Raw genomic sequence first — 12,607 nt, forward strand, 5'->3', positions numbered from 1 at the left:
ACCCAAAGGTTTGGCTTCCACAGCCATCTGTGGCAATGAATTCCACAGATTCACCACCCTCTGGCTAAAGAAATTCCCCACCTGTTCCAAAGAGATGTTCTATTCCAAGGCTGTGTCCTTCCTGCATGAGAAGACTCCCAAGTCCCTTTGGAACTCTGATTTCAGAATTTTCTCGCAGTTTAGAAAACAGTCAGATTCAGATTCAGTTTATTGTCATTTAGAAACCACAAATGCAATGCAGTTAAAAAATGAGACAACGTTCCTCCAGAATGATATCACAAAAGCATATGACAAAACAGACTACACCAGAAAATCCACATAACGTTTGGCAATCCCCAATCCAGAGTCCGGAGAGGCTGCTGCGTATTAATATCGCGCTACCGTCTTAGCGAGTTCCTCGGAAAGGAGCTCCAAACCCAACAAACAAACAAGACCAAAAACTAAAGCTACAAGACCTGCACAAAACCACATAGTTACAACATATAGTTACAACAGTGCAAACAATAGCATAATTGATAAAAAAAAAACAGACCATGGGCACAGTAAAAATAGTCTGAAGATGTTAAAGGACTATAAATTCAAAAGAAATCACCACACAGTTTCCACAAGACCCCAGGGTCCCGACAGACTCGCCATCCCACGCCGGCGGCAGAAGGGAGTACCCCCGCTATGGACTTCCACGGCGCCGCCCGACTCAGCCTCGCAGACGCAGCACACAACGAAAGCTCTGTCGAACCCAGCCTCGCAGACGCAGCACACACCGAAAGCGACCTGACCGCAACGGACTCTGAGTCCGTCGAACCTCCGAGCCAACGACCATCCCCTCTGGCACAGCTTCTCCGAGCACCATCCTCTGCCGAGCGTATTAAGACGGCCCCGCCAACGGCCATTGGCAACGCGACCCCGAGGACTGGAGGCCTGTTCTTCCCAGCAGAGTCCCGGACCTCACAGCAGCAGCAGCAACAAAGAAGGTCTTCCTGGAGATTTCCCGCTGTTCCTCCATGCTCCCACATCCGTTTTCAATCGATTATGATTGCACACGGCACCCCACTTCACAAATAGCAGATAATCAGCTCCAGAGTGGCCGCTGCAAGCTGCGTCGCACCGCCATCTTGGAAATAACAGTCTATGCTGTTATTCCTTTTGCCAAAATGGAATTCTATACACTTCCCTACAAAATATTCCATTTGCCACTTCTTTGCTAATTCCTCTGCAGACTCCCTCTTTCTTCCATGCTACCTGGCCCTCCACCCATCTTTGTATAATCCACAAACTTCGCCACAAAACCATCAATTCCATCAAAGTAAATATATTATCAAAGTACATATCTGTCACTACATAGACCCCGAAAATCATTTTCTTGCAGTCATACCTAATGAAACCATAATAGAATAATAACTAAAATACAATGACTGGCAGGTGATAGGTGAGAGGGAAGGTGGGCGGGTGGAGGAGGGTAGATGAAGTAAGAAGCTGGGAGGGGATAGGTAGAAACAGTAAAGGGCTGAAGAAGTAGGAATCTGATAGGAGAGGACAGTGGACCATGTGAGAAAGGGAAGGAGGAGGGGGAACTAGGGGGAGGTGACGGCAGGTAAGAAGAGAGAGGTGAGAGGGAACCAGAATAGGGAATGGAAAAGGAGAAAAGGGGGAGGAGATGTTCACGCCATCAGGTTGGAGGCTACTCAGACGGAATATGCGGTGGTGCTCCTCCAACCAGAGCAGTGTTTCATTGTGGCAGTGGAGGTCATGGACAGACAGATCGGAATGGGAATGAGGAGTCGAACTGAGGTCCTGCCTTTTGTGGCAGACGAAGAGAAGATGCTTAGTGAAGTGGTCCCTCAATCTATGCTTGGTCTCACTGACGTAGAGGGAGCACCCGATACAGCAGATGACCACGGCAGGTGAAGGAGTGTCTCCTCACCTGGAAGTACTGTCTGTCAAGCTGGAGTGAGTGCACTTGTTTGGAAAGGTCAGCAGTAGTTCAATAGGTGGCTGCCACGCCTGAATGAGAACACTCTAGCTCAAAGCCCACTTGAGGTCCAGACACAAACATTGGGCTAATCCTAGTGCAATGCTGAGTGAGCACTGGAACAGGAGGATGGTACACAGAGGCCCTATCTGCCCTCAAAAGCTCCCACACAGTCTTATCTGGAACAAAAGCACAGTTACACCCAATGTCCTATTGCTCAGTCTATGATCAGCTGGGAACTTGCTGTGAAGAAGAGGCTGTCGTGATTCCAACATGATAATGATGCCTACGTTACACAAGCACTTGGCATGAAGGGCAGTAGAAATACAAGCCTTATTATGATGTCCTTAGTGATAGAACACAGAACATTACAGCACAGTACAGGCCTTTCTGCCCACTATGTTATGCTGACCTTTTAACCCACACCAAGATCAATTTAACCCTTCCCTCTGACATAAACCTCCAATTTTCTATCATTCATGTACCTATAATAAGAGTCTCATAAAAGTCCCTAATGTATCTGCCTCCAGCACCATCCATGGCAACAGCATTCCATGCACTCACTACTATTTGTAAAAAGAAACCTACTTCTGAAATTCCCCCCATCCCCATACGTTCCTCCAATTACTTCAAAAATATGCCCCCTCATATTAGCCATTTCTGCCCTGGAGAAAAAGTCTCTGACTATCCACTCTATCTATGCCTCATCATTTTATACACCTTTTCCAAGTCACCCCTCATCCTCCTTCACTCCAAATAGAAAAGCACTAGCTCACTCAATCTTTCCTAATAAGATGCACTCTAAGCATCCTTGTAAATCTCCTCCGCACCCTCTCTAAAACCCTTGAGGTGAGCAGAACTGAGCACAATGTCCTGAGTGCGATGGAATATTGTGTTCAGATGATGCTGTGACACATATGTAAAACGTTGCTCAATTGTTGGATTTTAATATTTCCCTTTCCAGCTGGTTAAACAGTTATAGTGTGCCAATGTAAATTAAGAAATCTCTTTAGGATTTTGGTCTATTTACTTATCCCCAATGAATGAAAGCATCCTCTGTCTGAATGTTAGTCTTCTTTATTAAAGGAACATGGGCAATGAGAAAACAACCCCCAGCACTAAACTATCACCCTCAATCCTGGGCAAAGGAGCAATCCCAGAGGCCACAATAATCTGTGAAATGAGAAATGTTGTGTTTAGATTTAGAACATTTCCATTTACAACACTTAGATTTTGTTTTAAACTTGTAATTTCAAAACAATTGTTGGATCTTCTCTACACTGTAACCAGCCATCTGAACCTGGCATTGAAGTGATGACTAGTGACACTGGCGTAAGATTTCTTTACCTTGTCAAGTCACTTTTTATTGTCATTTCGACCATAAACTGCTGGTACAGTACACAGTAAAAACGAAACAACATTCCTCCAGGACCATAGTGCTACATGAAACAACACTAGACTATGCGAGACAACTCAAAGCTACACTAGACTATGTAAACAACACAAAAACTACACTAGACTACAGACGTACACAGGACTATATAAAGTGCACAAAACAGTGCAGGGCAGTACAATAATTAATAAACAAGACAATAGGCACAGTGGAGGACAAATTTCAATATAATAATAAACGATGTAGATGTCAGTCTAGACTCTGGGTAATGAGGAGTCTGATGGCTTGGAGGAAGACTATTGCACAGTCTGGTCGTGAGAGCTCGAGTGCTTTGGTACCTTTTGCCAGATGGCAGGAGGGAGCAGAGTTTGTGTGAGGGGTGTGTGGGGTCCTTCACAATGCTGTTAGCTTTGCGGATGCAGTGCGTCGTATAAATGTCTGTAATGGTGGGAAGGGAGACCCCGATGATCTTCTCAGCTGACCTCACTATCCGCTGCAGAGTCTTGTGATCCGAGACAGTGCAATTCCCGAACCAGGCAGTGATGCAGCTGCTCAGGATGCTCTCCATACAACCCTGTAGAATGTGGTGAGGATGGGGGATGGGAAGGAATATCGCTTCCTTCAAGTGTCTCAAAGTTAATGGAGCTTCCCACTTAGTTAACACACACCACCACATCATAACTTCCTAATTTCCTTCAATATAAAGCTGTTAATTAGAAGAGCAACTTCAGAAAATATTTTCCCCATAGGCTCCAATGAAGAGAATCAGTGAGGCTGCAGAGGGTTGTAGACACAGCCAGATCCATCACAGGCACAACCCACCCCACCATGAAGGACATCTTCAATAGGCAGGTGCCTCAAGAAAGCAGCATCTATCACTAAGGACCCTCACCATCCACGACATGTCAGGGAGGAAGCTCTGGAGCCTCAAGACCCACACTCAACTGCATCTTTCCCTTTGCCACAGGATTTCTGAATTGTGCATGAACACTACCTTGCTATTCCTCTTTTCCACTATTTATTTTTATTGCAACTTAAGTTGTTTTTATGCCTGTGCTATATTGCTGCCACAACAAATTTTGCAACAAATCATAAATAAAAGTAATAATAACTAATAAAGCTGATTCTGAAAATAGGCTTGTAAATGACAAGCAAACATAAGAATTAACTCCATTTCAAAGAATTTCGTAAGCTTAAAGGAACTTAAAGGTATGTTGCTTTAGAATGGACAATTTCCAGTGACCTATTTATTATTATTTCAGGATTATGCCAAGAGATTAATAGTTAGTTTTATTTGTCACCAGGACATCAAAACCTACAGTGAAATGAGTCATTTTCATCAATGACCAACACAGTACAAGGAAGTGCTGGTGCCTGGCCACAAGTGTCTCCATGCTTCTGGCCAACATAGCATGCCCACAGCTTACTAACCCTAACCTGTACGCCTTTGGAATGTAGAGGAAACCCCCACAGTCACAAAGAGAACATACGCAATCCTTACAGACAGCGGCAGGTATTGAATATCGATCACTGGCACTGTAAAGTGACATACTAACTGCTACGCCACCATGCTATGTACATACTTATACTAATGAGAATGAGTTAAGGAATATGCAAACATTGACTAAAAAAAAATGAAGAACCCTCTTCAAAAAACAATTTGTTATGAACACTACAAAAGAAAATCCTAAGTACATTTCATTCTGATGAAGAAATTAGTTACCTACCCCATGTTTGCAATAAAGGAGTTGGTCGGACCGGGTGGGGACCGTGGTCTTTCTGGTTCATCGTACACTGGTGGAGGAATGGCAGCTTTGGCAGGGGCATTCCGAGACCGCGATTCCTCCTCGTACTGGAAAGTTGGAATGACTAAGCACAGGAAAAGAAAGTGCAAATTAACATCAGAGACTACCCATCAGCTTGTCCTTTTCCTGAGAGTTAGCTTTTTAAAAAAAAGATGCATATTGTCTTTGAAATGTTTGGTCTAGCATTCGTTAGTCTGGCAACTGCTGCATGCTTTGACTCTGTAGGACAGATTTGTGCTTCTTATTTCTTAGAGATATAGCATGGTAACAGGCCTTTCTGGTACAACAGTCCTGCACCACCCATTACACCCATGTGACCAATTAACCTACTAACCTCTACACCACAGAAACATGAGAATCAACAGGAAACCCACACGCTCGCTGGGAGTGTGTACATACTCTTTACAGACAACAGCGGAATTGAACTTGGGCCGCAGTTGTTAATCTAACTACTACACCACTGTAATTAATTACATCTGACCAAACTCTAACATGATCTAACCCTCATTAATTACTTCACCAATGACCTCAGCTGACAGTGCTGCTGACACTGAAGCTTTTAGTTATGAGGGGTGTAGATAGGCAAATGCAAGCAGGCTTTTTCCACTGAGGTTTGGTGAGACAAGAACTAGATGTCATAGGTCAAGGGTGAAAGGTGAAATATTTTAAAGGGAACATGAAGAGGAACTTCACTCAGAGGGTGGTGGGTGTGTGGAATGAGCTTCAGTAGAATGGTGGATGCGAGTTTGATTTTAACATTTAAGAGAGGTTTGAGTAAGTACATGGATGGGAGGGGTATGGAGGGCTATGGCCCAGCTTCGGGTCAATGAGACTAGGCAGAATAACGGTGTGGCACGGACTAACTGGGCCTAAGGGCCTGTTTCTGTGCTAAGGTGCTTTATGACTCTCCAACAGTTCTTAGGAACACAACTGCCCATGGCTGTCCCACCATATTTAAAGGTATTAAGCTTTAAATTATAAACAAAACCTACATTATTCTCAGAATTTTAGAATTATTATTCCAAGATAATCAGAATCCACACAAGCTTAGTCCTCTGGGTTGGAGAAACACAGCATTAACTGTGGCACTGTGTGAAGGAAGACTGCCTCCTGAACCACATATGGTGCAGGTTCTTTAAGCTGCTGTGTGCGGGGACGATCAACAGGCTCACTGTCATTACAACCATAAAACCTGTAAAATGAGCTAAACTAGGGACTGCTGCAAAATCTGAAAAATATTAATTATTACGTCTTTGCAATGAATGGAGCTGCCCCAGAAACAAAGTTCACAGAACACATCAGTGCAGCCATGCCTGCCACATTCACAGTACAGACAATCGTTTTAAAGGATATCATCAACCCCAAGGTTGATTTCTGGGAGTTTAAACCAATACTAGAGACTAGAACACTGATAAATGTCGTAGCATAGCAGTTAGCATGATGCTATTGCAGCTTGGGTCATCAGAATTCAATTCCAATGCAGTCTGTAAGGAGTGTACATCCTTCACATGTGCGCACGAGTTTCCTTTGGGTGCTCCAGTTTCTTCTCACAGTCCAAAGGCATAGCAGTTAGTAGGTTAATTGGTCATTGCAAATTGTCTTGTGATTAGGCCAGAGGTTAAATAGGCTGGGAGGGTTGCTGGGCGGTGTGGCTCGTTGGGCCGGAAGAACCTGTTCTGCGCTGTATCTCTAAATAATTCTGCCCAAACCAAAAAATGGTGTGAATGGAAACCAGTAAATGTCAGCGAATCCAGAGGTAGAGGGCGAGTCCAGTCTGCCCTGGGATTGGAGGCCTGTATTTGAAAGCAGCTGGGAACACGGGGAAGTGGCTTGTTTCGCTGTTGTTGTTGTCGTGTTTTGTTGTTGCTGTTCTACTGAACATTGTGGGCATGCTGTGTTGGCCCCAGAGTGTATGGAGATACTTGATGCCTGTTAACTCAAGCAACACCTTTCACTCTGTGTTTTGATGTACAGGTAATAAAAACAAATCTAAATCTGGATTGATTTATTTATTTATTGAGATACAACACGGAACATCATATACTAACTACCCTGAGATTCATTTTATTTTACTTGTTTATTTATTTAGAGATACAGGGTGGAATAGGCCCTTCAAACCCAACAAGCTGTGCCACCTTGCATCTCCCCCCACACCCAATTTAACCCCAGCCTGATCACAGGACAATTTACAATGATCAGTTAACCTACCAACCAGTACATCTTTGGACTGTGGCACGAAACCAGAGCACCTTGAAGAAACCCACATGGTCACAGGGAGAACGTACACACTCCTTACAGGCAGCAGCGGCAAAAATATCAAATCATTTATCCCTTTAGCATAGAAACATAGAAAATAGGTGCAGGAGTAGGCCATTCGGCCCTTTGAGCCTGCACCGTCATTCAGTATGATCATGGCTGATCATCCAACTCAGAACCCTGTACCTGCTTTCTCTCCATACCCCCTGATCCCTTTAGCCACAAGGGCCATATCTAACTTCCTCTTAAATATAGCCAATGAACCGGCCTCAACTGTTTCCTGTGCAGAGAATTCCACAGATACACCACTCTCTGTGTGAAGAAGTTTTTCCTCATCTCGGTCCTAAAAGACCCCCTTTATCCTTAAACTGTGACCCCTCGTTCTGGACTTCCCCAGCATCGGAAACAATCTTCCTGCATCTAGCCTGTCCAATCCCTTTAGAATTTTATACGCTTCAATAAGATCCTACCTCAATCTTCTAAATTCCAGTGAGTATAAGCCTAGTCGATCCAGTCTTTCTTCATATGAAAGTCCTGCCATCCCAGGAATCAATCTGGTGAACCTTCTCTGTACTCCCTCTATGGCAAGAATGTCTTTCCTCAAATTAGGGGGCCAAAACTGCACACAATACTCTAGGTGTGGTCTCACCAAGGCCTTGTACAACTGCAGTAGAACCTCCCTGTTCCTGTACTCAAATCCTTTTGCTATGAATGCCAACATACCATTTGCCTTTTTCACCGCCTGCTGTACCTGCATATCCACCTTCAATGACTGGTGTACAATGACACCCAGGTCTTGTTGCATCTCCCCTTTTCCTAATCGCCCACCGTTCAGATAATAATCTGTTTTCCTGTTCTTGCAACCAAAGTGGATAACCTCACATTTATCCACATTAAATTGCATCTGCCATGAATTTGCCTCACCTAACCTATCCAAGTCACCCAGCATCCTCATAGCATCCTCCTCACAGCTAACACCGCCGCCCAGCTTCGTGTCATCCGCAAACTTGGAGATGCTGCATTTAATTCCCTCGTCTAAATCAGTAATATATATTGTAAACAACTGGGGTCCCAGCACTGAGCCTTGCAGTACCCCACTAGTCACTGCCTGCCATTCTGAAAAGGTCCCGTTTACTCCCACTCTTTGCTTCCTGTCTGCCAACCAATTCTCTATCCACATCAATACCATACCCCCAATACCGTGTGCTTTAAGTTTGCACACTAATCTCCTGTGTGGGACCTTGTCAAAAGCCTTTTGAAAATCTAAATATACCACATCCACTGGCTCTCCCCTATCCACTCTACTAATTACATCTTCAAAAAATTCTATAAGATTCGTCAGACATGATTTTCCTTTCACAAATCCATGCTGACTTTGACCGATGATTTCACCTCTCTCCAAATGTGCTGTTATCACATCTTTGATAACCGACTCTAGCATTTTCCCCACCACCGATGTCAGACTAACCGGTCTATAATTCCCCGGACTCTCTCTCCCTCCTTTTTTAAAAAGTGGGGTTACATTAGCCACCCTCCAATCCTCAGGAACTAATCCAGAATCTAAGAAGTTTTGAAAAATTATCACTAATGCATCCACTATTTCTTGGGCTACTTCCTTAAGCACTCTGGGATGCAGACCATCTGGCCCTGGGGATTTATCTGCCTTTAATCCCTTCAATTTACCTAACACCATTTCCCTACTAACATGTATTTCCCTCAATTCCTCCATCTCACTAGACCCTCGGTCCCTTACTATTTCCGGAAGATTATTTATGTCCTCCTTAGAACCAAAGTAGTTATTCAATTGGTCTGCCATGTCTTTGTTCCCTATGATCAATTCACCTGTTTCTGACTGTAAAGGACCTACATTTGTCTTGACCAATCTTTTTCTTTTCACATATCTATGAAAGCTTTTACAGTCAGTTTTTATGTTCCCTGCCAGCTTTCTCTCATAATCTTTTTTCCCTTTCCTAATTAAGCCCTTTGTCCTCCTCTGCTGGTCTCTGAATTTCTCCCAGTCTTCAGGTGTGCCACTTTTTTTTGCTAATTTATATGTTTCTTCTTTGGACTTGATACTATCCCTAATTTCCCCTGTCAGCCATGGGTGCACTACCTTCCCTGGTTTATTCTTTTGCCAAACTGGGATGAACAATTGTTGTAGTTCATCCATACGATCTTTAAATGCTTGCCATTGCATATCCACCGTCAACCCTTTAAGTATCATTTGCCAGTCTATCTTAGCTAATTCACGTCTCATACCTTCAAAGTTACCCTTCTTTAAGTTCAGAACCTTTGTTTCTGAGTTAACTATGTCACTCTCCATCTTAATGAAGAATTCCACCATATTATGGTCACTCTTACCCAAGGGGCCTCGCACGACGAGATTGCTAACTAACCCTTCCTCATTGCTCAATACCCAATCTAGAATAGCCTGCTCTCTAGTTGGTTCCTCGACATGTTGGTTCAGAAAACCATCCCGCATACATTCCAAGAAATCCTCTTCCTCAGCACCCTTACCAATTTGGTTCACCCAATCTAAATATAGATTGAAGTCACCCGTTATAACTACTGTTCCTTTATTGCATGCATTTCTAATTTCCTGTTTAATGCCATCCCCAACCTCACTACTACTGTTAGGTGGCCTGTACACAACTCCCAACAGCGTTTTCTGCCCCTTAGTGTTATGCAGCACATCGATTCCACAACCTCCAGGCTAATGTCCTTCCTTTCTATTGCGTTAATCTCCTCTCTAACCAGCAATGCTACCCCACCTCCTTTTCTTTCCTGTCTATCCCTCCTGAATATTGAATATCCCTGGATGTTGAGCTTCCATCCTTGGTCACCCTGGAGCCATGTCTCTGTGATCCCAACTATATCATATTCATTAATTTCTTTAGCTACAAGGAAAAGGACCACAAAAACTCACTAACAACATCAACCTGCTGATTTTAGCAAGGCATTGTCTCAGGGTTCAGGGCATGTTGCATAAATGAAAATTACCTGAAACAAAACTTCTTCACCACTTAGCACAACACCAGGCAATGCAGTAATCAGTTGGTGAATGTTTGAAATATATTCTCAAATATCAAAATAACCCCAGTTTGATTTAAGCTGGCATTCTTATTCTTTGAAATTAATATACAATGGAAAATATGTTAAGCATAATTACATAAATTCACAGCATAATAGCATAAACTTGAGTAGTATTAAGAATTCAGCCCTTTACTGCCATCTAGTGGTACTCCTACTGACATGAGAACACAGTTATGATCTACATCACTGTAATGATGTTTCACAGAGGTACCCAAATCTGCGAGAACTTGTGACAGTGGAGTGAAAGCCAAGTCAGCACCTTATACAAGAAAAAAAATAAAAGAATTCATAATATCCCATCAATTCTTACTAATTTTTATTGATGCACTGCACTTTTTAAGTAGCTTTTACACTTTTTTCTGGACTATTATTCTTACTTTGTTCTAGCTCAATGCACTGTGTAATGAATGATTTGATTTGTATGAACAGTATGCAAGACAAGCTTTTCACCGTATCTTGGTACATGTGACAATAATTAGCCAATACTCAGTTGTCTCTCAATCAAGCAAGCTTTCAGAACATATAGAAAAATATAACATATTTGGCCCTTCAGCCCAAGATGTTGTGCTGACCCTTTAAACTACTCCAAGTTCAATCCAAACCCTTCCCTCCCACACAGCCCTCCACTGTTCTTTCATCCATGTGCCTAATAAGAGTTTTTTAAAAAATGATCTGCCTTTTACCACCACCCTGGTAGCACATTCCACACACCCACCACTTTGTGTAAAAACAAAACTGCCTCTGACATTCCCCCTATACTTCCCTCCACTCACTTTAAAATCATTCCCTCTTGTATCAGCCATTTCTGCCCTGGGAAAAAAAAGTGCTGACTGTCAATTCTATCTATGCCTCTTATCATCTTGTACAACTCTATCATCACCACTCATTCTCCTTCGCTCCAAAGACAAAAGCTCTAGCTCGCTCAATCTTCTGTCATGAGACATGATCTCTAATCCAGACAGTAACCTGCGAGTAAAGGATCAAACATCGTGTCCCTGCAACCTCAGTGCAATCCTCTGATCCATTAAGTTACAGAAATCATGTCCCAATAACACCAGCTCAAGGGACACAGAGGATCTGTGAGCTGCTTGAATCAGGTACCCTGCTATTCAAAAGTGCTGGCAAATAAACAGTAGGATTGGAAAAGTGAAGTGATTTAAGTTGGATGAATTTGTACAGCAACCACCTTGTACTACAATGGACTTCTGCATATTTTATTCTACTTGTATCCTGTCTTGCAATAACTCATACTTGTTTTCCTTGTGAATGCTGTGCCTGTGACGCTGCTACAGGTTTTTCATTGCACTTGTGCATATGACAACAAACACCACTGACTTCAGGAAAGTAAAATTGAATAAGGAAGAAATATCATGCAGAAAAAATAAAAATGAAAAAATTTTAAAGCATGAGGTACAACAAGGACTCCACTCTTTGGTTAACTTTCACAGAGACGTTAATTGGCTATCATTAATAATTCACTATAAAGGTATTTATTTATTTAGAGATTCAGCACAGAAAAGGACAATAGACAGTAGGTGCAGGAGTAGGCCATTCAGCCCTACTAGCCAGCACCGCCATTCACTGTGATCATGGCTGATCATACACAATCAGTACCCCGTTCCTGCCCTCTCCCTATACCCCCTGACCCCGCTATCTATAAGAGCTCTATCTAACTCTCTCTTGAATGCATCCAGAGACTTGGCCTCCACTGCCTTCTGGGGCAGAGCATTCCACATATCCACCACTCCCTGGGTGAAAAAGTTCTTCCGCACCTCTGTTCTAAATGGCCTACCCCTTATTCTTAAACTATGGCCTCTAGTTCTGGACTCACCCATCAGCGGGAACATGCTTCCTGCCTCCAGCGTGTCCAATCCCTTAATAATCTTATATGTTTCAATCAGATATTCTGACCCAAGCTACACCACCCAGCAACCACCTATTTAACCTTAGCCTAATCATGGGACCAATTACAATAGTGTATTTAGTTAATATATATTCTATTGCAGGGAGCAATTTCATGACATAGGTCCTTTTCAATGAGACAGACAGCAAAAAAAAATTTCCACAAAGCCAACAGCACAATGCAGACAG

The 12,607-nt window shown here is 43.0% G+C and overlaps 1 protein-coding gene across 1 annotated transcript in view; it reads right to left on the reverse strand.

The window, feature by feature from the left end:
- Nucleotides 1-12,607, reverse strand: part of rbm17 (RNA binding motif protein 17) — a 66,465-nt gene that overhangs the window by 30,496 nt on the left and 23,362 nt on the right. Inside the window, exon 7 of the mRNA XM_073066539.1 lies at nt 5,090-5,231. Within this exon, the coding sequence (XP_072922640.1) occupies nt 5,090-5,231 (142 nt within the window). The remainder of the gene's footprint in view (nt 1-5,089; nt 5,232-12,607) is intronic.

This window comes from Hemitrygon akajei, chromosome 14 (genome assembly GCF_048418815.1).
Source record: "Hemitrygon akajei chromosome 14, sHemAka1.3, whole genome shotgun sequence".
NCBI classification, from domain to species: domain Eukaryota; kingdom Metazoa; phylum Chordata; class Chondrichthyes; order Myliobatiformes; family Dasyatidae; genus Hemitrygon; species Hemitrygon akajei.